We start from the raw sequence: 25473 nt of genomic DNA on the forward strand, positions 1-25473 counted from the left end.
GGGGTTTGCTGAATCACTTCTTTTCCTTGTGGCTTGGTTTCTCCATCTGTAAAACTGAGAGAACAAGCATATCCAGGACCCATTATTCCCTTTGATAAGCCTCATTTGCTACCTCCACCATAAAGCCTTGTCAGACTTAATTACTTCCCTCTGCATGTTTTCTTCTTCTTTTTTTAAGTTTGCAAATCGGAATACCTATTCATAATTTTCCAGTGAGAAATGGACTACCAAGCACATTCTTTGCCTGGAAGCGGATTTATATAGGAAGCTAAATTACCATCGGAAAGTTGGTTGGTGGGCACAGACTCAGAGGTGCTGGTATCATGAATCAATGATACATTGCTTCATACCTTCATCTCCACTAGTAATAGCTGATCTTTATTCAGGTCTTGCTGGATGCCTAGCAATAGGATTCTCAATATCTGTGTGTATTAAAATGTAATCCTCAGGGTCTCCTTGGTGGTGCAGTGGGCTAAGCGTCTGACTCTTGGTTTTGACTCAGGTTGGGATCTCAGGATTATGAGATCGAGCCCCACATGGGGCTCTGCGCTCAGGGGAGAGGCTGCTTGAGACTTTCTCTCCCTCTCCCTCTGCCCCAAACCCTGGTGTACACACACACACTCTCTCTCTCAAAAATAAATAAATAAATAAATCTTTAAAAAAATGTAATCTTCACAACAACGCTATGAGTCAGACACCATTATTATCACCATTTATAAGGAAACAGAAGCACAGTGAGTAGGTAACCTATCCGAGGATACAAGTTGGCAATGTTGGGGTCTGGGGCCACAGCCCCAGCTCTAAGCCCCTGGCTTGTGCTTTCTCACAGAAGTAATTGGGCAAGCGCTCGCCGCTGCTGTTCACTGCACCTTGCATGATGTACTCGGCCCCAGACTAACTCAGCTGTTTTGATTTTGCTGCTTGATATTTGCACATTTTTTCCCACACTCGCAGCCTTCGGCTTAGGAGGAGCAGGGAAGGAACTAGGGGTTGCTGATCCTCTCTTTTCCTTTAATGCCATATGTCATCACTTTCAGTGGAAGTGCCAACAACAGGAAGTGACAAGAATAGAAAATAATAGGATAGAGGTCATTCGTGCTTCTTTGAACACTATACCAGGCGAGTCCTGGTCACTGCAGCTCCTGATTCGAAAGGAAAGCCTCTCAGTGCTGTCAGAGCCCATACTTACTCAGTCATAGATCTGGGCCTCTCAAAATGCACAGGACCACTCACCTGCTCCCAGCAGTTCCTGAATTTACAAATTCTTTAAAGGGTGGGAATCTGCTCTGTAATTTACTTTGAAAAGTTCCAGGCATCTAGGAGGTATTAATTGCTGGTGCTTTTGATCTTGATTTCTCTACACTTCATTAACTGAGATTAAAATGAGTTTCTCTTTGAAAAGCTATAAGATAACCATACTTCTCGTCCATCTTCTTGCCCTGGAAATATATGTAGAAGTAGTATAAAGGAACACTTCAGCCTCCATAATTTTCCGTAAATAAAGCAAAAATGAAATCCAGGATATTCTCCTTGATAGAATGTTGTCTAAGATTCTAGAATCTTGCTGCATGAATAGATAGAAGGGCATCATCCCTGAAGAGGGATTTGAACAGACGGATAATTCTTCTAAGTCTTAAGTAACAAGTCCCTTGACCTTGATGATACATTTGTAGAGACTTTCAAGAGTGGGAGCAAGGAAAGGAAGAGAAAGGCAACTTTTATGATTACATAAAATCCTGATATGTGTGGAATGTTCTCAATGTGTGGAATATTCAAGGTGCCAGACAATGACAAAGATACGACTCTTGTCTTCTCTAAGAATAAAGACCAGGGGGCGCCTGGGTGGCTCAGTCGTTAAGTGCCTGCCTGCAGCTCATATCATGATCCCAGGGTCCTGGGATCGAGTCCTGCATCGGGCTCCCTGCTCCGCGGGAAGCCTGCTTCTCCCTCTCCACTCCCCCTGCTTGTGTTCCTTCTCTCGCTGTCTCTCTCTCTGTCAAATAAATAAATAAAATCTTTAAGAAAAAAAAAAGAATAAAGACCAGAAGGACAGCCACAGTAATGGCAGCAGCTCTCGTAGTCCTCCAGCTCTGGAAGTTCCTAGCTATCTTCCTTCTTGACCCCCACTTGCTCCAGTGGTGAGTTATAGTAGTTAGAAAATAGGCAGAGATACACCACCTACCCATTGTGTGCGGATTTCTGTATTACCCTGTGGCTCTGTACTTGAGAAGGTTATACTCTACAGAAGACAGCCAAGAATACATCTACAGAGTTGACGAGAACCCCTGGCCCAGATAACAATCTTCTCTGTAGCAGTTTTTGAAACACAGCCTTCAGCCTAGGCAACACTTTTCCGGAGAACTTACAATGGTTCTTTCTTTCTTTCTTTCTTTCTTTTTAAAGATTTTATTTATTTATTTGACAGAGAGCAAGAGAGCACAAACAGGGGGAACAGTAGAGGGAGAGGGAAAAGCAGGCTTCCCGCTGAGCAGGGAGCACGATGTGGGGCTGGATCCCAGGACCTTGGATCATGACCTGAGCCAAAGGCAGATGCTTAACCGTCTGAGCCACCCAGGCACCCTGCGATGGTACTTTTAAAGACAGCCGTTCCATTCTATTTAGCTTATCTTTTTAGGGATAGAAACAATTAAATCCTTCAAATAGTGTATTTCATTCCTTTGAAATAGTGAATAGACAATGAATTTTTATTTTCTTTATCTCCTCTTTTTATGCTTCCATGATTATTTCGTTTTTCATTACTTGATAAATTTCCAAACTCCTTGATGATATTTGAGAAGCACCCTACAGAGAAAACAGAAATAAGTAAACATACTAAGTTGCATGGCAGAGAGGAATGGGGAATTCATGAACTCACTGAATGCTGTATCCTAGATGAAAAAATGGCATTCTGTTGGTGCAAAAAATAAGATCCTCGCATCACTGTAGAACAAAAGCAATTTGTGGAGCTATAAGACTGTCTATTCAGCACCAACTCCAAAGTAGGCTTTGATCTGGACAGCTACTAAGAAGGTTTAGCGGCTCAGGGACTTACAGTCTTTAAATATATAATGATTTTCTAATATTTACACGGTCTTTTTCAAGGGCAAACAAGACCCATTAAAGCATGAAGACTGTGTTTCACAGATTCATATATTTGTAAAATAGAGAATGGTTGCTCTATTCCATTTCAGCTTGATTCCTTGCCTTATGCTGATCCCAGGACCCCGGGATCACGACCTGAGCCGAAGACAGACGCTTAACAGACTTAGCCGCCCAGGCACCCTCTTTAACAGTCTTCTTTCCAGTTATATGTAAAAGAGTTAAACAAAACGAAAAGATTTCATGTCTTCCCAGTGTCGGTGGACATAAAAAGGGATCAGTCTGATCCAATTTGGAGACATTCTTACCTTGAGGAATGTACATGAGTCATGGGGTGACCTTATATATAGCCTGAGCTGCCTGTTCAGGTCCAGCTCATGACTATTGTCTCATGTCATTTTTTTTTTTTTAAGATTTTATTTATTTATTTGAGAGAGAGAATGAGATAGAGAGAGAGCATGAGAGGGGGGAGGGTCAGAGGGAGAAGCAGACTCCCCGCTGAGCAGGGAGCCCGATGTGGGACTCGATTCAGGGACTCCAGGATCATGACCTGAGCCGAAGGCAGTCGCTTAACCAACTGAGCCACCCAGGCGCCCTGTCTCATGTCATTATTAATAGTGCCCCTTCATTCTCAAATATTCTATAGTCTGATTATGAACACCCTAATCATGGACAGGAGGACTGCTTCAGAATAACAACCAGTGGGTCCCTGTCCTGGGGGTGCCTAACTAGGGGCTGACAAAAGAACAGGATGGCAATGCTCTCCAAGGCCTCTTTCTGCTTTCAAATTCTCAGATCCTGTGGGGAGTATTGAAAGAGACAAATGTGAAATGGACTTATTCTAAGTAATAATACTGAGGGCCACTTGAAAAATATGATTAACATTCAGGGCTCCTGGGTGGCCCAGTTGGTTGAACGTCCGAATCTTGGTTTCGTCGCAGGTCATGATCTCAGTCAGGGTTATGAGATGGGGCCCCGAGTCAGGCTCCACACTCAGCGGGGAGTCTGCTTGGGATTCTCTCTCTCCCTTTCCCTCTGCCCCTCCCCACCACTTGCGTGCGCGTGTTCTCTCTCTCTCTCTCTCTCTAAAATAAAATAAAGGAAACCTTAAAAAAAAACATGATTAACTCTCAATAATCTGCCCCAATAGGTTAATCAGGAATATGCATAACTAACATTTGTCATATTTATTCCATCATATTAACCTTCTTAATTATACTGGTCTATTAAAATTGGTTTATATCGCCTGGTACATTTTGTCTGAGAATGAAGAGAGGTGGCCTACAATTTGCTACAGATAATCCCACATTGATAATTAAAATAGCACGTGCAAATTCACCTCAACCCCCAGATTTGTGAAGCTGGGACATACATTAAAGCTTATTAGGTTCAACTCCCTAATTTTATAGATGAGGCCTCTAAGGTCCAGGAAGACTGAGCTATTTTGTCCAAGGTAACTGAACAAATCATCATGATCACAGATCATGTGACACAGAACCCACATTGTTCTATCGCCTCACCGGTGAAATTTGCTTGACAGTAATTTTACATAGAAATAGTAATCAAAATGTATTTATATGCACGCTCTTTTGTAGTGTCATATTTCCTGAATTAATCAGGAAACTTATTTAATAAGCACTATGTGCTATGGAAGCTTCTATAAATCCATTGTTCTATTTTTGCTTTCCTTGTAAACCTGCTCTTATTTTATAGGGAAAGAAGAGCTCTGTAGTTGGGAAAGCAGATCAGAGAGATGAAGTGGCTACTGGCATCTTCTATTTCACATCCTCATTTCTGTTTTGAAAGGTAGTAACTGTGTAGGTAGAGATATAAATAACAGTTACAATAAAAGCAAACATACACATGCTATACATTTCAGAAGCTGCATAGTGAAATCTGTAATGTTCTAAATTAAGGGGGTGGCAACATAACACATTAATTTCCCTGAATTTTTCGGAGTATACATGCTGCCGACCAGGAAAGGTAGAGAATTTTTATTAGTTTTCTCTATTTAACGATGTATTTTCCATGTGCATCAAGCTTAGGATCCCAAAATAATTTTTAAAAAATAATTTAAAAAATTTTAGCAGTTATGTTGTCAGAAGCAGGGAGCCCAAATTTCTAACTGTGAATTTATCGAACATGTCAAAAGCTTTTATAAGGGAATACTGCTCCGTTTAATGAAAGGAAGTCTCTTAGAATCACCAACACATCCAGACTCATTTTCTCTGTGCTGGGGAAGGGATGCCATCACAACACTCACCACTAGGGGGCATTCTCCAACATATCTTAGCTGTTTCCCTATAGGAGCAGTGGATCTCAACCATGTCAGCGCAAAGCACCCCCCTTTTCTTACAACCGCCATTTCGACCTGAAATGAGAATCATTATGTGTGTATCACTCATTATGTATATATCACACATATCTTTAAAACTCAATATAATGCTCTAATGATAATATAAAAGAGAAATAATAAGAAAGCAATTTATAACAAAGTAATATGCATTTCCACATATAAAGCTTAGGTACAAATATACTAGAAAATACATATAAAGAAGTAGTCAGATTCTATACATAGAGGCAATTGCTAAAATGCAGACAGATAGGGGTCTGTTATAGCAATAACTCAAACACGTTGAGTGGCGTTGCCATCGATGACAAAATGACTAAAGATGAAGAAGTCATTGTAAATCTCCAAATAAAATTAAGTCAGTCTTGATTTCTATTGCAGCTGCATTCCTTTAAAAAAAATCCAGTATGGGGCACTGGGTGGCTCAGTCAGTTAAACATCCAACTTTTGATTTTGGCTCATGTCATGATCCTGTCAGGGTCCTGGGATCAAGCCCTGCATTGGGCTCCATGCTGGGAGTGGAGTCTGCTTGAGATTTTCTCTCCTTCTCCTGCCCGCCTCCCCACCCCTGCTTTCTCTCTCTCTCTCTCTCTCTCAAAAAAAAAAAAAAAAAAATCTAGTATATACGAGAACAACCCTAAAAATTCTGCTTTATACGTGAAAGCATAGTGTTTATGTGTAAAATACTGCTATAGACCAATGTTTGTGTCCCTCTCACCCCCAAATTCATGTGACATCCTAACACCCAATGTGATGGTCTCAGGAGGTGGGGCATTTGGGAAGTGATGATTAGCTCAGTATGGTGGAGGTTTCATGAGCGGAATTAGTGCCATTATAAAGGAGACCCCAGAGGGATCTGCCATGTGAGAACACCAGACACATGCCCCCATGTGAGGACATAAGAAGATGGTAGTCTGCAGTCAGAGAGAGAGCTCTCACCTGAACTTGACCACACGGGTACCCCGAACTCAGACTTCCAGCCTCCAGAATTGTGAGAAATAAATTTCTGTTGTTTATAAGCCACCCAAACCATGGTATTCAGCTATCGCTCCCCAAACGGACTAAGACAGTTACATTCTAGACTCAGATAATGACAGTGCTTTGTTTGGTTTGGTTTTTAACCTATGTGAATGTTTCAGAAGGGCATTTGGAAGTTGGACAGCATGTGGAGCAGCTCTTCTCTGAGCATATTGCGACACCTAGCATCCCTGACCCCCTCTTAAATTCCACAAGTGCCCCAACAACCCAACTGTCATGACAACAAAAAATACGCCAGCAAACTTCCAAAATGCCCCTAGAGGTGCTTCCACCCTCATTGAGAACCACAGGTCAAGAGCAAAAGGGCCTCCTTTCTACCCTCAGTTATATCTTCCTTTAGCTCTCAGATGAGAGGAAGATTCTCCCCCTTCCCTGCAAGACTGGCCCCAAGAGAACCCTTTGGTGGGATGTTGTCTCCAGTTCCGACTTAGAGTACATCTCTATCTCGGTCTCTACAGGTCAATCATCCAGAATTTCACACACAGCATCAGAAGGAGTTTCAAAAAGAAACGGGAGGAAATGTGAAGGAAGAGCATATGACACCTGGACCTGTGTTAGAAATACCAACACAGGGTTTCTCAGGGTGTGGTCAGACAGTTACCTGCATCGAATGTATTTATTAAAAATACAGATTCCAGGGTTCCACCCCACACCTTTGGAATGAGATCTCTGGGGCATATGGCCCCACAGAATCTGCATTTTTAGTAGCTCACAGGTGCAATGAATGTGCTCCTGTTGTAAGAGCCCCTCAAGTCATCATCATTATCTCCACTACGCACAGCCGCCAATCTGGCCATGAGAAGGGGTCAGTGGGTCCTTGTAGGACTGGCCTGCTTCAGGTCCCACATGAAATTTGGGCAGTAACCCTGCAAGAGAAGCTGGAAGGCACCCCACATACCTCCAGGGTTGGATGCATCTGCTTCAACTTCAGGAGGGTCCCCTGACTTCAGGTTTCCTTTTTTAACCCCAATTTTCCTGAAACATACACACAGCACCCACTCTGTTAAAAATCTTCTCTTCCTACTCTTTTCAAAGAGGATTACTTCTGATGATTTAAGCGAGGAATAATTTCATATTATAAATGCACTTTTGAGTTAAAATAAGCGGAAAAAAACTAGAAAAGAATGTCCATAGGTTTGGACAAGTTTTGAGAGTGCAGAAATTCTGTATATAATTCTGTCTGTGCGTACGGCGCAGTAAGGGAAGCGTAGTCCCATGTCATATTTTTTTCTACTATGTGTCAAACAAGGTAAAAAAAATCCGTTTCTCTTTATATAACGTATAGACATAGACTAAGTTTTCTAACTTTTGCTCCAAGTTGGGTGTGCTCACATTTCAAAGAGTATTGATTATTCCACTGGTATTAAATAGATGATGGTGATGATGATAGTGATAATTATACCTTACCCAAGGGCACAGAGCATGCTAACTAGTGCCTTAGGCAGGATTTGGACCCAGATTACGTGGTGTGGAAGCCTCAGCTCTTGTCACTATACCACACTGGATACAGCCATACCAAATTACCTATTATACCAATGCTGCTGCATGCAGTTCCCTAGGCCTGTACTTAGGCCTCTGCAAAAGAATGAGAAAATCGGAAACTTGGTATGTAGTGCAAGTGTTTATAACACAGGGTTTACAATGCAGTGAATTGGTTATAGAGTGGGGGAGGTATTGAGAGCCAAACAGGGGACAGTGAAGTAACCCAGAGATCTGCAACCACAAGAAGCCACTAGGACCCTTGACCAAGAGGCAACAGGAGGAGGGGAAGTTACCAGAGGCTTCACGTCGTCCAGTGAAAGCTGGAACCCCAATAAGCCAGTCCACAAAGGAAACTGGGCCACTCTGAAGAAGTCACTTGAGGCAGACAGAGAAGGTAATAAATAAACCTGGTTTCTCCCTTGCTGTTAAGACTCCAATCTCTACCAGCCAAACCCAATCAGCAAACCTAGGAACCTGGAAAACCAACCCTCATCAGTTGCTCCCCCCTCTGTGCAGAGCAGTCAGGCAAGGACTGGGTCTGAGAGCAGACAGATCCAAAGAGGCACACCCACATGGGATTTTGTTGTTGTTTTCCAGAAGATAGCACCTTAAGCCTCCTTTAAAGAGTAACTCCCAACACCTTTAGACTAACTTAATGGGGCAACAAAATTTAAAAAAAAAAATCACATGTGATTTTAAAAACATCTATCATGCAAGCAGATATATTTTTATACCTGTGACTCACTGAATATTAGAAAAAGAAAGGATTATCGAACGCCTCCTTGCCAAGGACCAGCAGAAACAATTGCCAGAGTATGATTTTTGCTTGACTTGTTACCCGAGGGAACGGGAAGCTGGCTACAAATAGTATGGTCATCTGGCTAGTACTTTTGGAAGGCTAATTTACCGGAACATTTTCAGGTGGCCTTGTGCATGATTATATATAGTATGAGCCGCTGGCCAGCTTGTGCTAGAAGTCCTGGACATAATTCTTCAGAAATGTAGGGTACTGGAGACTTCTGGGTAATGGAGGAAGTTCTATGTGAAGGTCCTGGCCCCTGAGTTACAGTGGGTTGTGCTCCAGGACTGACCGGGCTGCCACTTTCTGATTAACTGACTCCAACTGAGAGTTGGAGCGCCCTCTAGGGGAGAGCTGGCTGCTCGGCACCCCCCTCTCCACCCCCGACCGTGGCTGGGCACTAACCCCCACCCCTTCCTTTCTGCAGTGTTGTTACTTACCAGTGTCCTTTTTCTTCAAATACTCCATGAAATACGGCTGTGGTCTTACTAGATATTGCGTCAAAGGAGATTCAGTACAGATTATATTCTGAGTGTGCTGTCACACATTCAGAGGAATTGCAGATAAATGACTCACAGAAAACATGAACAGCAGCAGAGAGGACAGGGTCCCAGTGCCCTCAGAGCTCAGCCACAGAAGATGGCCCAGTATCACTGCCGGCATCTAAGGAGAAGCAGACAGGATGTCTTTTGGGAGTATGATTCTCCTGATTTACAGTGATTTTTTAAAAATCACTTTATCCTGTATTTTTTGAAGGAGGTGGCTCAGTAGGGTAATTTGTGGTTAAGATCATAGACCTTGGAGCCTCTTCTTCCTTGTATCTTTCCAAGTCTGTCCGCTTTTCTCCACCCCTACTGCCATAAACGCCTGGTCTGTGCTTGTTCCTACCACTGACTGCTTCCCCTCATGGGTCTTCCTCTCCTCACTGCTGCAGCCACTGGGATCCTCCTAGGCAAATAAGATCAGCCATGCTCACCATCCTCCAAAGGCTCCCCCATCCCTTAGGATAATAGCCACAGGATATTTGGTCGCACACACCCCCATCTCTCACCTACAACCCCTGCTCTGTAAATCCTGGGCACCCAACTACATCTCAGGAAAACGCCAATCTTCCCAGGTGGGGGCAAATGCCCACCCTAGCAACTCGTAATTATTGCCTGTCCCTTTGCCTCCTGGCAAAGCCAAGTCTAGAGAACAGGCTGGGCCTTAGTCCTTTGAGTATTACCCAACATCCAACGTCTGGGACAAAACCTGCACTCAAGGATATTTGAAAAGTACTTTACAGTTTGCACAGTGTTCCTCACATCCGTCCATTTAATCCTCCCAACACTCACCTAGCAGTATTTTCTAATTATACAGGCAGGAGAACTGAGGCTTGAAAAGGTCAGTGGCCCACGTTAGACTCTCAAGTGGCAGAACGGTTACTCACAGCCATGGTTCTCTGAGGGGACAGCACGTAGGGCTGAAAATTCTACAGACTTGGTGTGAATCCCCACCAGGCCATGGCCTGGCTAAAGCACCGACTTCACCTCCCTGCGCCTGTGTCCTCATCCTTAAAAAAGACAGTAATTCCAATTCGGGCTTATTATGAGGATTGAATAAAACAATGCCTATGGAATGTCTACAGTGCCTAGCTCCCAGTCGGAACTATAAATATGAGTTCCCTTTCTGACCCCAAGCTTGGCGAGCGGCTTCTATTTCCACAGCAGCTCCTCGGTCTCTGAGCTCCGGAGGCCACTGGGGGTGCCAACTGTGGAGCACCGGGCCGGTTTTGACGTGATAGCTGCCATCGGGTACCAGCTAGTCCTTAAAGAAGTGTGGGGACTACGGGCACAGCCGTGAGAAGACAGCGGAGAGGGAACTAAGGGGCCCTAGGAGGCAGGGGTTGAATGGTGGGGCCTGTGGGGAGCGTTGGCTGACAACAGCGGGAGAGCTGGCACCCCACTGCACGCACCACAGAGGGGTCCGCTCACGTCTCCCGGACCTCCAGTCTCCCGCAAGCAGTCAGCGCCCGCCTCTCTCCCACCCCACTTTACCACTGCTACTTCCTTCCCTCCCCAGCTCTAGGCACTGTCCTTAGAACCACAAAAAGCAAGGACGGTCCCTGGGCGAAGCAAGGTGGGGGCCGCGGCTGGCGGCCCGCGCGCGAGCCCCCGGAGCGCAGGCCCCGCCCCCACCCCGGCGCCGGCTGGCGGGAGGCGGGACATGCGCACGCGGTGCTGGGCGCAGGGCGCCGGGAGGCGGGGGAGAGCGCGTGCAGTTCCTCTCCGCCGGAGCCGGCGGGCGCTGCGGGGAGCTGGTTTGCCGTGGGCGGGGAGCCGGACGCGGGAGCGGGGAGCGCGCCGCCAGCGGGCGAGTGCGGGTGTGCGAGGCCGCGGCGGCGGGCCCGCGAGCCCGGAGCGCCGTATTTAGGAGATGCGAGCGGCAGGGAGCCGCCGCGCTGCTGTGCCGGGTGAACTCGAGCGGCAGTGACCTCAGCGAGGGGAGAGCGGGAGGACGGCTGCTGCCAGCCCCGCGGGGATCCTGGGGGCCAGGGGTACGCGGGGCACGGCGGCGGCGCGGGAGCGCGGGGCACAGACCGGGCGGGGCTGGGGGACAGTGATGAGAGGGCGCGCGGGGAGGCTGCACGCCGCCGCCGCCGCCCGGAGCATCTGCCGCCCGAGCTGCTGCTCGCGGCGCCGGACCCGGCCATGGAGACGCTGAACGGCCTCGCGGGCGGTGGCGCCCCGGACGCGAAGCCGCTGCCGCCCGGCCAGCACCATCGCCACCACCACCTCCACCCGCTGGCCGAGCGTAGGCGGCTGCACCGCGCGCCCTCGCCCGCCAGACCCTTCCTCAAGGACCTGCACGGTCGACCCCCGGCGTCCGGCCCGGCTCCGGCCGCCCCCTCCTCGGGCCGAACCCCGGCGCCCGGCGCCCCGCGCTCGCCCAACCTCGCGGGCAAAGCACAGCCCTCGCCGGGAACCCTAGCCGCGCCCGGCCGCCTCTCTCGGCGCAGCGGCGGCGCCCCTGGCGCGAAGGACAAGCCGCCGCCGGGCGCCGGAGCCAGGGCAGCGGGCGGCGTCAAGGCCGCTCCGGGCCTCAGGAGGGCGGCGCGCACGGTGCCCGCGGAGCTGCTGCCTCGGGCGGGGAGGCCGCCGCCGCCCGGGACCGAGCCGCTGTCCGCCGCTGCCAAGGGCCGCAAATCCAAACGCGGCTCCGGGGCGCCCCCCGCTCATGCCACCGGGCTCCCGGTCCCCGCCGCCCCGATCCCCGCCGTGATCCTCGCCGTGACCTCCTCGGCCGGCTCCCCTGCTCCCGGGTCGCGCATCAGCCACACCGACAGCAGCTCGGACCTCTCCGACTGCCCCTCCGAACCCCTGTCCGACGAGCAACGCCTGCTACCCGCCGCCAGCAGCGACGCCGAGTCTGGCACGGGCTCCAGCGACCGGGAACCGCTGCGAGGAGCCCCCACGACGAGCCCCGCACCTCGCGGGGCGCCGCCCAGCAGTCCCGAGCCCCCGGCGCTCCTCGCCGCGCCTCCCGCCGCCGGCGCCTGCCTCGGGGGTCGGAGCAGCCCGGGCGGGGTCCCCGCGGGGTCCCCGGGAACGGGTGTGGCAGAAGATGCCGGGGGGCGCGCGCCGCTCGAGCGAACAGTCCCCGGGATCCCCAAGGAGCCCGGTCCGGGCGAGCAGACCCGACTGGTACCGGCGGCGGCGGAGGAGGAGGAGCTGCTGCGGGAGATCGAGGAGCTGCGCTCGGAGAACGACTATCTCAAGGTGAGCAACCGGCTCCGCAGCAGGTGTCCCGGAGGCGACCCCAAATGGTCTGGGTGCGGGCGGGGACCCACGAGCCGAGCCCAGCCTTTCCGGTCCTGACAAGCACGTTCTCTCTTCTGGCCTTCGCTTTCCCGCCCCCGCACACACTGGGCTTTGGGAGCTTAAGCTAAAACTTCTGGAAGGAGCAGCAAGACCCGAGGGTCTGGGCGCGTTCTCACCCCACTTAGCTTTACTTGTTTCTTGAAGTCTTGCTTCTTCGTGCTGACGCCTTTGCCTCTGTAGCTGTGCTGGGGGAGAGGTGGCCAGAATCACGTTTTGGATACGCAGCTGACCGTCTCCCCGGCCAAAATGTGCCCACTCTCACCTGTGGGATCTGGCTACCCTTAGCCAAGGAGCTCTGGGCCCTGCCCAGTGCAGGTGTGTGTAGGTTGTGGAGCCTGCTGTGGGCCAGGCTGTGGATGTGCCAGATGCTTTTCCTGCATTTATACAAAGTGAGGCCCCCTCTTTCTCTCTGGGGGGCCTCCGTGTTTTCAGTGATAAACCTTAAGCTCAGGGGTCCCATGAGTGTGGCCCGGTTTGAGGCAGGGGGTTTGGTGGGCTTGGCGGGCCTGTCCTTTGTAGGTGTCCACAAGCCGGTTTTCCTTGTCAGGAGAGGCCACTTGATTCCCCAGCACTTTCGAGGGAATTGCAACCTCTACCGCCCTATCTCCAAGTATTTCTTGTGAGGTCCTGCTAGTAAAGGGCCTCCTCTTGGTCTTCTTAGCTTTGGGTCCCTCAATCTGACTTCCGTCTTTTCTCCCAGGAGGAGGGCAGGTTGGCCCCGCAGAACAGAGGACTTAGTGTGTGTGTGTTTTGGGGGGGGGGGTCAAGAGAATTCAAGTGACTTGAGAGAAAATAAGGGGGAAGTGAGTTGGGGGGCAGCTGGTTTATTATAGTTTTCAAGTTAGTAAATTACTACAGTGGTATGAATCTTTTCATGTTTCTGTTAAGATTCTAATATATATCTCCTTCCAAACCAGCGGGTGGCCTTCCTTTATCTAGGTTATGTCATTTGTACTTTCTTTTCAGCAAATGCTGAACCTACCCAAATGAGGCCCCGTTTTTGGCCAGGGGGACCAAGGGCCTGGGCTTATTTAAGGTGGTAAAGTGTGCAGTTCAAATTGACATCAGAATAGGTTTATGGCTGAGTATTCTAAACCTAAACCTCTTATCAGGAGCTGCTCTCCCCAACTGAGCCCAGTAGTTGTTTTGCCTGCAAAGAGGTAGCAGTGAGGCAGAGAAGGAGAGGTGAGAACAGATTGGGAGTTTGGAGTAAGATGTTTCAAGCAGTACATTTGCTTGTGTCACCCACTCTTATGTAATAGACAACAGAGTGATTTTCAAAGGTGCTGAAGAGAAAGACCAGTGATGTTGTATGTGACTCCATCTTGAAATCAACACTTTTGTAGATCTTCAACAAATGTAAACTCCCTAAGGGCCAGAAAGATGATCTCGTTGGGTTATAGTGCCAGCTCTTAGCATGATCCCTGACCCACAGTGTTTCTGATTCAATGACGTTTATCCAAATCACAACCTGCTAAACAACAGGAAATTGAGCGTTCTGTAAAAGAAGTTTCCCATTGCGTCTTTGATCTTAAGGTAGGCAGCTCAACAGTCATTTCAGAGTTCATTCCTAAGTAACTGTTTATTTGCCTTATCCTTTCACGTTGGTCCATTCTCAGTGAACAAACTACCTGTCTGGCCCTGGAGTCTGATCTCGTGTATTTGGTATTTCAGTGAGTCTTCACAACAACATAGGGTATAATTGTGGTCATTTTTATCATAACCCCAGTTTCACAGACAAGGATGCTGAAAGCCCAGAAACCTTACATGACTCGCCCAAGGCCATACAGCAAGTAGGAGGTGCAGCTTCTCTTTTCCCAGCTCCAGACCTTTTGCTTTTTTCACCGCAGCAGGCTGCCTTTCTCAGTGTATGCCGCTTGCTTTAGTGTTGTTTATTTAGCTTGAAATGTTCTCAATGTTTAGCTTTCCTAGGGAGCCTCTTTTCATTTTAGGTGAAAGGGCTGTAATGAACACCTCTCCACTAGCCTATGTACAGATGGTCAAATAAATCCCACTGACAATGCTTAATTTGGGGGAAATGTAGGGTTGCTGGTTCCTGTGGAGAAAGTGTCATGGCCAACCATTCTCTCTGCCTGAGTGCATCTCCCACCCTGTCCTCTGACAGCAGGAGAGAGAGGTAGAGGAGCTCAGAAGGAAGCTAGGAAACCAAAAGTCTGCACACAGATATATATGTAAGTTGTGTGTTTGGTTATTCAGGAGCTTAAGTTACAATTGTTCATTTCGGGAGAAAACACAGCAATCCTGGTAGATTAAGGTCAGTGAGCATGCCCACTGGTGCAAAATGGGGCTGTGATCACGAGTGATCTCAACGGGCAGAGGCGGGCGGCATGCCTTGGCACAGGGTGTGTAGAGCGTGCACATTATAAATCAAAACTTATCTTTTTAATGCTCTCGTTGCTCACTGGTACTTTTTTCTCATGGCCGGTAAAAGCTCATCCTTCACCAACTGCTTTCCTAGGGAATGTTGCACAGGGCTCTCATGATTAGACAGAGCATTCCTCTATTCAAATGTTACCTAACAAGAAGAGCCTTGACCCAGAAATTTTACTTTGGTATATTCTGGAGGATTGTGACCATGTTAAGCGTCCCCTTCTTTCCCAAGTCAGTTCTGTCACCATTACCGTGCAAGACTGTCACCCTTCCTGAGCTGGAATGACCAAAGGGTAATCAAGCAGCTACATAAGGCCTGCAAAGCCATAGGGGGATGTCTTACTGATCGAGAAATTCAAGTGGAATTCTCTTGGTTTTTAGCCGGTCTGCTGTATTTTCTAACAGATGTCGGTTGTGCTGCATGGGGCTGTCTGGGGCATCCCTGACTCTGCTTTCTCTTTCTAATTCTACCTTCATCAGAGGGCACCAAGGTAGCACAATTATTCAATCCAGGAGGCTGGCTTTATGTGTGAAAACACAGTCAGAAAAGTAGTCTTGTCCCATTACCCCTGATGAACTTAAATATATCTGGAAGTCTTCAGACATTCAGGTGAGAGGTTGAGTTCAGTTGTCCAGAGGCCTTTGCTTCTTTTTCAAACTGAACCCAGGCACGTTTCTCAGTGACGAGTGCATCGACAAAATGCTATGGGTGTGTTCCCTGCCTGCCTGCCACCACTGGGTTTTGCTCGAGTGCTCTGAGACAATCAGACCAGCCTTAGTGCTCATCATGAACATATTGTGTCCTCTGTTTCCACTGGCTTTTCAGGAGGATTTAATCACTTTCAGTTTATTGGCCTATTTTGAAAATGCCTTTCGGATTCCTGGTGACGTGCTCACTATGTCCCCTCCGCTTGTGTCCAGATAGTGTTCTCCAAAGCCCCAGTGTCCTGCAGGATGGGCATGGGTTGGTGTGGGGGAAGGGCTGCTTTTTTTTTTTTTTTGCTCTGCTTTCTCAGTGATTTCTTTTTTTTTTTTTTTTTAAATATTTTATTTATTTATTTGACAGAGAGAGACACACAGAGAGAGGGAACACAAGCAGGGAGAGTGGGAGAGGGAGAAGCAGGCTTCCCGCGGAGCAGGGAGCCCGATGCGGGGCTCGATCCCAGGACCTGGAATCATGACCTGAGCCGAAGGCAGACGCTTAACGACTGAGCCACCCAGGCGCCCCCTCAGTGATTTCATAAGAATTATTTTTGTTTCAAACAAAAGTCCTCCTGTCAGGAGAGGCCACTTGATTCCCCAGCACTTTCGAGGGAACTGCTACCTCTGCCGCCCTATCTAGCTACTAGGGCAGCCAACATCCGATCATTTGAGAGGAGTGATTTCCTAAGGGAGATTATTGGTAGGGTCATTTGGAGTTTTATAGGTTGCAGTGTATCACCACTGATCCAGCCTTACCACCCTGTTTCTCACCTGCATAGTCTTTTAAGTTTCAAACTCTGAAATGGTAAATTTGGCCCTGTGAATTCCAGGTGCTCAGTGTGGCCTGGAGCGGGGACGCTGAGGCAAGAATAAACAGTTCTGAACAGCTAAAGTGTCGAGCTCTTCCTCTCCTCTGACTTTCTTTTGGAAGGGTTAAAGTGGACAGTGGTCCTATTCTTTCCTGACATTCCACTTTCCACACCCATTCTTTATTCAGCCTGCGAAATATAATAATGTATAATAATCTTAGGTGGTGAGATAATGTAGACCAGGGCAAACAGAGCCCATCAGCTGCTGGGTGAACTGTCACTTGGTAAACAATGGTTAGCAGCCCCCGTGCCTTCTTATCTACAGCTGGGACTGTGCAGAGAACATTTTCATTGTCCGGAGGGAAATGAGGTGGATTATTTGTATATTACAGTAGACGATCTTTCTGTCTGCAACTCCCAGAAGATGGAATTATTGCAACAGTAGCCCAGATGACTGCTCCCCTGTCCAAATTGGGATCTATTTAAAGAAGGGTTATTAAAATATTAATGTAGAACTAGTTATTGATTTCACGTTGCTTGAAGGAGATTAAGATTTGAATACAGCTATCAGTATGATCAAGAGTTTGCATCCTTTAAATTAAGATATGGTGGATTCCGTTTTTATTTTTTATTTTTCGGGTGAAACTTTTTGTGGAAGTTTATATTGAAATGCTTCATTTTAATCTTGGTTTACTCTAGTGCATACATGGTGCCTCATTATTTCTGTAATTTGATGTATATAATAAGGCTTGATCTGTTATCTGCAGGCAAAGGGGAGTAGTTTGGGAGCTTTACACTCCTTCAAGATTTCATTTTATATACAAAATTTGAAAAATAGATTAAATTAAAACTAAATTAGCTTTTCAATGAGGTAATGATCTAACAGTGAAGTACGCAACAGACCTAGTGTTAATTCTACATAAAACTGTTGATTAAGGGCAAGTTTTTTCTTTAGTTTCTGTGTACAAAAAAACAACAGCAATTTTCTACTTTTACTTACTATGTCTAAAATTATATTTGCCAGAAACATACGTTCTGCTTGATTTGGTTTTCTTAAACATTTAAAAAGCAGACATCTGTAAGGTTCTTTAATACAACGTATTCTAAATTAGAGCATGCTGCCAGAAAAATTAACGTAGTGGTAGCCTGAAAATCACTATCCATCAAGACCCTAATCTGAATAATCACAGTTTTTGCTTTTCAAATGTCTGCTGCCAGCTTACATGGTTTATAATTTGCTTTTCTTGTAACTTCTTTTCACTGAACCTGAAAACTACTTTTTTTCAAGGCTCTATGAAAAGAGTTGAAACACTGACCTTGGTCCCATCTCTGCACCAGACTAGTGTTGAAAAGCCATTTAAATGTTTAGAATCTCGAATTTCTCATTTTTAAAATGGGAATATTAATATCTTCGCTGCATATTGCAGTGTTTCTCTGAGGGCCAGTTGAGAAAATGGATATGCTCACACATTGACAGTTGTCAAGATCTAAAAATGTTAACTTGCATTATTATGTCATACCTATGGTGGAAGCATGATTTAAGGCTTATTATTGTTTCATTTGTCTTGGTTGTTGCAAATAATTTATAGTATTTACTGGAAAGAGCACGTGGGTGTGCAGTCTAGCTTCTATTTATTAGCTATGGAGGCTTTGGACATGCTAACCAGCATGGGTTTGCTCTCCTTGTCTATGAAATGGGTAATATGTTCCTGGCAGGGTGAGAATAGGGTTAGTAATGAAGGTAAAGTGCTGAATGAGATATCTTCTGTTCTACAAATTTAGATAAAATCTGAGTTATAAAAGCAATGATTCAAATACATGCAATTACAGTCTCTGCCTAATTTTCCTTTCAGTGCAACTAATGTTGGTGATGATTTATGCCAAAAAATGTTAGCTGTTTACATCTGGTCTACTGAATGATTTGGAGGTGCTGGTTCATATAGCCCTTACACATGTTTTTCTTTTAGCTTGCATAGTTGTTTACGCATCTATAGAGCATATCCAGCATTTGATATTTGGGTCCATGAGGATCCTCCTGGTACAAAATCTGAAAGCTAGAGAACAGTTTTATACCCAAAAGTTGTATCTTATGTTTTCTTATGGCTTTTTTTGCACTTTGAAAACTTTTGTTTGAGTAACAGGTAATTCCAGGCATTAATGACTTTCTAGAAGGAAAAGCTTTCTAGAAGGAAAAGCAATCACAGACAATTCTTTCCGTGAACAGAATGGCCACAGTTACTATATATTTGTATGTATACATGTACATGTCGTGATTATTGCTTGTATCGAACTATGTGTTAGTTACACAATGAAACAATTACCTTTTAACTGTACTCCGACACAAGTAGAGAATAGGCTTTTTCTGAAAAACCCATCATATATATAGGTAGAACCCGAGAGAAACTTGACCTTGATTTTGAAGCTTCGGGATTAATTACCTAATCTTTGCCAGAAGATTGACACCCACAAGGCCTGTGTTAAAGCTTGCAGTCTGCAGCTGGTCTCCTCCAACATGGGGCGGGTCAGGGGCATGGCTCCCACACAGCATCACAGCCTCAGCGTAGGGATCTGGCATCAGTCTGCCAACTTACTCTTTGCTGATGTTGGCAAAGACCGTTCTGAAAGAGCTGCGTTCTCTCATTCCCTGAAGAGCCCAGCCTGTCCATCCTGTTCACATATGTTCAACTGACTGGCTTCCACGCTTGGTCTGTGAACTCCCAGTCGCAGCGAATTTTCCTACTAGGAACAAGATGTATAGGAAGAGCTCTCCATGAAGGAAAACAGGAAAGAAACAAAACTTGCTTATACTTCACAACACTTTTCAATGTTAAGATTTACCTTTTTCTTAAGACACACTAGAATATCTTATATTTTTAATGAGGTTGTGACCGCTGCTATAGAAATTTTGTAAGAACATTCAGAAGCTGAGAAAAAAACCACTTTATATCAATTTACTACTGGGGCGTGGTAAAGCTTTTCTTCTCTAACATTCATTCCTCTTGGCAGTCCATTCAGACAGGCTCCATTTAGAGTCATGATCAGTTGAGTAGGCCATTCTCTTCGTTAGGGTAGTGTGGACAGATTGGGGAGAAACTACAGGCTGCGGTTTGGGGGAATGAGATGCTACATCTGTGCTCTTTCCTGTGGACCACTGCATATGGTTGAGGTTGGCTGGGCAACTGTCTTTACCCTGTCTGTGCCAATTTGTACTTTTCCATAAAGAGTACAAAATCTGAAGGTGGAAGATTTATTTGTTACACTTAAACTTTTCCAGGTTAAATTACTCTTCAGGAGATTGCCTTCTGGTCAATTTCTTATCTACCTGAGGCTTTGATGTTGGGAAGCTGTCATTCTTTATTATAAGTAAATCCCTGCTTTTAAGAACAAATGCAGGGGGCGCCTGGGTGGCTCAGTCGTTAAGCGTCTGCCTTCGGCTCAGGTCATGATCCCAGGGTCCTGGGATCGAGCCCTGCATCAGGCTCCCTGCTCCCTGCTCCGCGGGAAGCCTGCTTCTCCCTCTCCCACTCCCCCTGCTTGTGTTCCCTCTCTCACTATATCTCTCTCTGTCAAATAAATAAATAAAATCTTTAAAAAAAAAAAAGAACAAATGCAGGATTAGTGAGAGTGGAGAGAATCAGGAACAAACTGAGTAGCAGGACGAGAGCTGACAACTTAGGGTGTCCACATCGTGGAGAGCTTTTTCCTTGACCCTCACTGTTAATTGAACAAAACAAAAAGGAATGACTGAATGTATCCTAGTCTGGAGACATTTAAACCATCAGTGATCAAACTAATCAAGAAAATGCCTAGAATGCTTTTCTTAATCTTCCACCTTCCAAATTACTCCTTGTTAAAATCTTTTGTAATACTTCAATAGAATTTCTGTGTCGCATATTGCAGCTACATCTGTGGGTTTGGGAAGAATTCTTTGTAATTAGGTTACAAGACTGGAACAAAACAAAGGTGCATTTGTGTTTGATTTTGGTCGTCTTTACAATTTGGTCTTTGTCGGGATTGACCAATGTTCCTGTGTGTTCATCCCACCAATACTTATTGAGGGCCTGCTGGGCGCTGTGAATGCAGGGGAGCTGCTACTCACATTTCAGTATGGGCAACAGACAAGAATAGGAAGAAGCACAAATAACTAGTAGCTGGTGATAAGAGGTGGGAAGAAAACAGAGCAGGGCAGGAAGAATTAGAGATGGTGGGGTTGGGAGGATGGGTGGTCAGGGAAGGTGCTGTGTGTGTGCCTTCCAGATGATGTGACAATGAGCTCTGTAAAAGTTGGAGAGGAACATTTTAAGGAGAGGGTAGAACAGGTGGAAAGGCCTTCAGCAATCCAGATCCCGTGAGACCAGCAGTGTGGCAAGGAAGAAGGGGGCAGCTCATAGGCCCTGGGGAAGACTTTGAAGAATTTTCTCAGGGCAACGGGAAGCCCCTGGAAGGTCTGAGGGGCGTGGTCTGAGTTCCATAGTAAAGGATAACTCTGGTGGAGAACTGGCTGAAAGGGAAGCAGGGAGCCCCGCACAACTTGCGTGTGTGTGCACCTGCTCCCTCGGGACAGATGAAGGCAGGGACTAGCTGTAGTGTGCAGCCACTGGGTAGAGAGTGCCCCGCATGTATGTTGCTCTTGGGCTGACAGCACTGGTTTGGATGTGGAATGGGAGGGGAGAAGGGGGAGCAAGGACAACTCCTGGGTTTTTCCTGTACCCACAGTGTCTTCATGCTGACGCCAGAGTAAAGTGGAGATGGGAAATGAAGGCCAAGTGAATGGAAAAAAACCAAATCCAATGTGGATTTGACATAATGCAAAAGTTATATCTTTGGAATCGTGAGTCACCTAGTCAGTGCTGAGACTTGTATGGTGGAACCGAGTTTTAGGGACATTTGCAGGTGTGTCACAATTCCAGGGCGGTTCAGTTATGATCCCATTAAAGTTTATGTCCTTTGAAGGCAGGGCAACTCCTGTGCAACTCCTCTTAGTCCCAAGACTGTGCCCTGGAGATAAGATTTAGGTCAGTGTTTGGTTTGAATCTAAAGGTTCAGTTATCTGCAGAGCTGATTTTATTTGTGATTCTGATTATGTAAGAAAATATGGGGAATAGAATAAATGCTGGCAGGCTGTAGTGAATAATCCCTCCTGGTTTTGAGTTTCTGGATCCATGAGATTTGAGCAGACATCTGAGGATATTGTCTCGTGTGACCCTTTCCAGAGGTCCCTGTGTCCTGTGACACAGGTGTGCCCATCAGCCACGGGGTAAGTGCACAGGTAGTTAACGTCCAGTATTGCAGAGCTGGGGTAGACCCATCCTTGTCCCGGTGGGTCTGGCTTATAAGTCTGCTCCATCTGGCTTGTGTAGGATGAACTGGATGAACTCCGTGCTGAAATGGAGGAGATGAGAGACAGTTACTTAGAGGAAGACGTTTACCAGCTGCAGGAGCTTCGGCGAGAGCTGGACCGCGCTCATAAAAACTGCCGAATCCTGCAGTACCGCCTCAGGAAAGCCGAGCAGAAGAGCCTGAAAGTGGCTGAGACTGGTCAGGTAGATGGCGAGCTCATCCGGAGTCTGGAGCAGGACTTAAAGGTGAGTGAGCAGGGCTGATGGAGTTCTCATTCCCAGAAGGGGCTGCAGGCGGGGGCAGGATCGCAGGGCTGAGGCCGGCAGCCCTTCGGACCCACTTATCCACGGTCCTGCCATTCTACTAGTAGTTCTCTCTTTCTCAACAGATTTCAGCATACACGTTCTTCATTCACCTTATGGTGTATAGGTTATGTGTAGTCATATGGCTTTGACAGCCCAAGATTTAAACCTGTCGTATGAACTGGAATCTTAAAACCTAAGGAAAAGAAAAGAAATCGTAGTAAGGGATCTACAATTTAAAAAAGAGAGAGAATTGGGGCACCTGGGTGGCTCAGTCGGTTAAGCGTCTGTCTTCGGCTCAGGTCATGATCTCAGGGTCCTGGGATCAAGTCCTGCATCGGGCTCCTTGCTCAGTGGGGAGCCTGCTTCTCCCTCTGCCTCTGTGCCTGCCCCTGCTCATGCTCTCTCTCTCTTGCTCTCTATCTCAAATAAATAAAATCTTTAAAAAAATAAAAAATAATAAATAAATTAAAAAAATATCTGCCACTTGGTCTGACAGTTGTGTAGAATTGTACAGAAACGTCTTCTAAAGATCTGGAATATTTTTAAAAATCTATTGATTATCAATTCAATGATAGTCAAAGACCGCTCATAAAGGTTGACTATAATCACTTAATGTTTTTATTGTTACTTAAGTTTCCAGAATGCAGAACACCTGAAATGACCATAACCCAAGGATGGTGTTTTGATTTAACTGAAGGAGAAATAGGATCATAACTACCTGTCTAAAGCTAATTGTCTAAGGTGTTTTTGAAAACCATTGGCAGAGGTGGGAATGAGGTGAAGAAATTCCAGACATTATACCATTTGATCTCTCCATGGGTAGCATGGCTTCTCTTCATGCCCTGATTATCAAATCATTTATCAAGAGATGAATTATGCATAAAGTCCTCCTTATTATGGGAGTACTTATGAAATCTCATTTCGCCTTTCATTATGATAACAGGAAAAGAATCTTTGTAATTCTATCAAATCTATAAACCACTAACAAAATGTCATTCAGTGGGATGTAAGGGTGATTTATATTTCTCTTGCAAAATCTCTTTCCTTTTTCCCTTTAGAAGGTAAAAATGTTTAACTGCTTTTAACATTCAGATATTTTACCACAGTAGACAATTTAAAACTTGACTACCTTATTTTACAGGATTATCTTGGTTTTTTTGTGTTTTTTTTGCAGGTAGTTTTAGTATTGCCTTAGGGAACAGAAATGTTTATTGATTGATTATTAGTTATTGTTATTTCTAATTTATCATTAAAGCATGTGTGTGTGAGCAGAATTGGCATTCTTGGTGATACTCTATAATGAGGTAGAGCTATCCACACTAGCCTCTTAATCCAGATAAAGGTCATATCCTTGCTCATAATGTGGATTTCATGTTTGAAACTGATAGCTCCTCCTTTAAAGATAGGCTTGTTAATATTGCCAGGGTCTTTGCCCTTTACTGTGATATCCTATCACTTAATGATTCTGCCTCTGAAGTTGTTTGTGCCCTTAGCAAACAGAAAGCTTTACGTCCTGATGACTATCTCTGTTGGTTGATATAGGTAGCCAAAGATGTATCTGTCAGATTGCATCATGAACTTGAAACCGTGGAGGAAAAGCGTGCTAAAGCTGAGGATGAAAACGAAAGTCTCCGACAGCAGATGATTGAAGTGGAAATATCCAAACAAGCCCTCCAGAATGAGCTGGAGAGACTGAGAGAGGTAATCCCAAGATATATGCGGATTTCTTTCTTGGGTTTAATTGTTAGGACCTTGGGACTCCAAGCATCCCATTTGGTGAACTATGATTTATTTGTAGGGCCCAGAAAGTAAGAATGGTTTTTACATTTTTCGTAGCATTATAAAACAACAACAACCACACAAAAATAAACCTAAAAAAGCAAAGAAGATTATGTGACAACGACTATATGTTGCTTGCAAAGCCTAAAATATTTGCTGTCTGACCGTCTACAGAAAAGGCTTGGTGAACCGTGATCTAAAACTACTTTTTTATCATTTCCATTCAGATGAGCTGGCCATTAATTCCTTTTATGGGTCCAAGTGCAGAATATTATTACTAGAATACAAAATTAAGCAGTAGCTTTTTCCTCGAGTTTCCTCTTCCTATGAGCTGGAAAATGTGTTATGGTTGTCTATTAAAGCTGTGTAAACAAATAATAAGCCACCTATATCTATTATTCAGGCACTATGGTTTAAATATAGGGCTTTTCTTTTTATTTGAGGGAGTGAATGTATTCTAGCAAAGCGTCTAGAAAATGAATATATATATATATTTCCCTTTGCATACAGTAATGCAAAAGCTGTTCTGTTATTGACTTCCATTATAAGATTAAAGCTGTATATTTCCTGGAAAATATCCTGCATATTGATGGAGGTAAAAGCTATTGGTTAGGCCTTTATGGTGATGGCTAAAGCCAGCATTATTACCTGCTAACGGCCTCACTTAGTGCATTTTCCCTTTGGCCAAGTTTCCCGATTCACCCAGTTACTCCTCATCCATCCAGCCATGCGCCTGCCCACACTTAATTCAGGCTCCGTACCATGCCCTGGGGATGCAGATGTGAACATGGCAGCACGGGCTCTGCTCCCAAGATGTTTACAACTCAATTTGACACATGGCTGGCAAAACAAATAAATCACAGCAAAGGAGCTGGTGTGGCTACCTCTCTGCTTCCACCCCTGCCCCCTCACAGCCACTCAGGTGCCATGATGTTCTTGAGGTTGGGGGGCTCCGACATTCTTTTTCCAGAGATCCACAGCCCTAGGGCTCAGTCCCTCGCCTTCAAGTCCCTGCTGATATCTCACCTCAGCCTCCTGGCTCCCCCACACTTACACATTCAAGTTGTCCCTGCCTCCACCCTGGCCATCCCTATCTACCTTCCCATCTGACACGCTTTGGATTTTGGTGAATTACTTGTGTATTGTCAGCACTTGTCTGAAATTGTCACGGGTTTTATTTCTTTGTCGTCTTCACTAATGTGCCTCTAGGACCTGAGCTCTGTGGGAAGAGGGTGTGTCTGTGTAGTTCACTGTGGGGTCTCTGTGCCTAGAACAGTGCCTGGCACTTAGGCGTCGTCAGGGACGTGCAGGGTGAGGGAGTGAATGAAGGGCGAGAATGTGGAGCTGTGGTGACCACAGCTTGCCTGGGGACTTGGTGAGCTTCACAGCACGTTCTTTCATCATGGGTAACCCTTGCTCCTTAACTTACATGTGTACTTACCCTGGGGGCTGGGGGGATTTCTCCTCGCCTTGTGGGTCTCTTACCTCTGCATTTGGAGTTGCTAGTTCTTTACTTCCT

General features: G+C 46.0%; 1 protein-coding gene and 1 long non-coding RNA gene across 10 annotated transcripts in view; one reads left to right on the forward strand and one right to left on the reverse strand.

Annotated features, from left to right (window-relative positions):
* Positions 1-2702: 2702 nt before the first annotated feature.
* On the reverse strand, positions 2703-9775 carry LOC118535881 (uncharacterized). Its single transcript, XR_004917390.2, has 4 exons — positions 9209-9775; positions 7386-7462; positions 5363-5470; positions 2703-2802 (listed from the first exon to the last, which is right to left on the reverse strand). It is a non-coding gene; the product is annotated as an uncharacterized LOC118535881 (long non-coding RNA).
* A 1261-nt stretch (positions 9776-11036) lies between these two features.
* Positions 11037-25473, forward strand: part of MTCL1 (microtubule crosslinking factor 1) — a 120307-nt gene continuing 105870 nt past the window's right edge. For 7 of the 9 annotated variants that reach the window (XM_036092496.2, XM_036092499.2, XM_036092497.2 and 4 more), the window contains exons 1-3: positions 11037-12526; positions 21891-22115; positions 23718-23876. In XM_036092496.2, coding sequence (XP_035948389.2) covers positions 11459-12526; positions 21891-22115; positions 23718-23876 — 1452 coding nt within the window. In that variant the 5' untranslated portion in view covers positions 11037-11458. The remainder of the gene's footprint in view (positions 12527-21890; positions 22116-23717; positions 23877-25473) is intronic. The other 2 variants (XM_036092501.2, XM_036092502.2) reach the window with 1 other exon arrangement.

Source organism: Halichoerus grypus, chromosome 13 (assembly GCF_964656455.1).
Source record: "Halichoerus grypus chromosome 13, mHalGry1.hap1.1, whole genome shotgun sequence".
NCBI classification, from domain to species: domain Eukaryota; kingdom Metazoa; phylum Chordata; class Mammalia; order Carnivora; family Phocidae; genus Halichoerus; species Halichoerus grypus.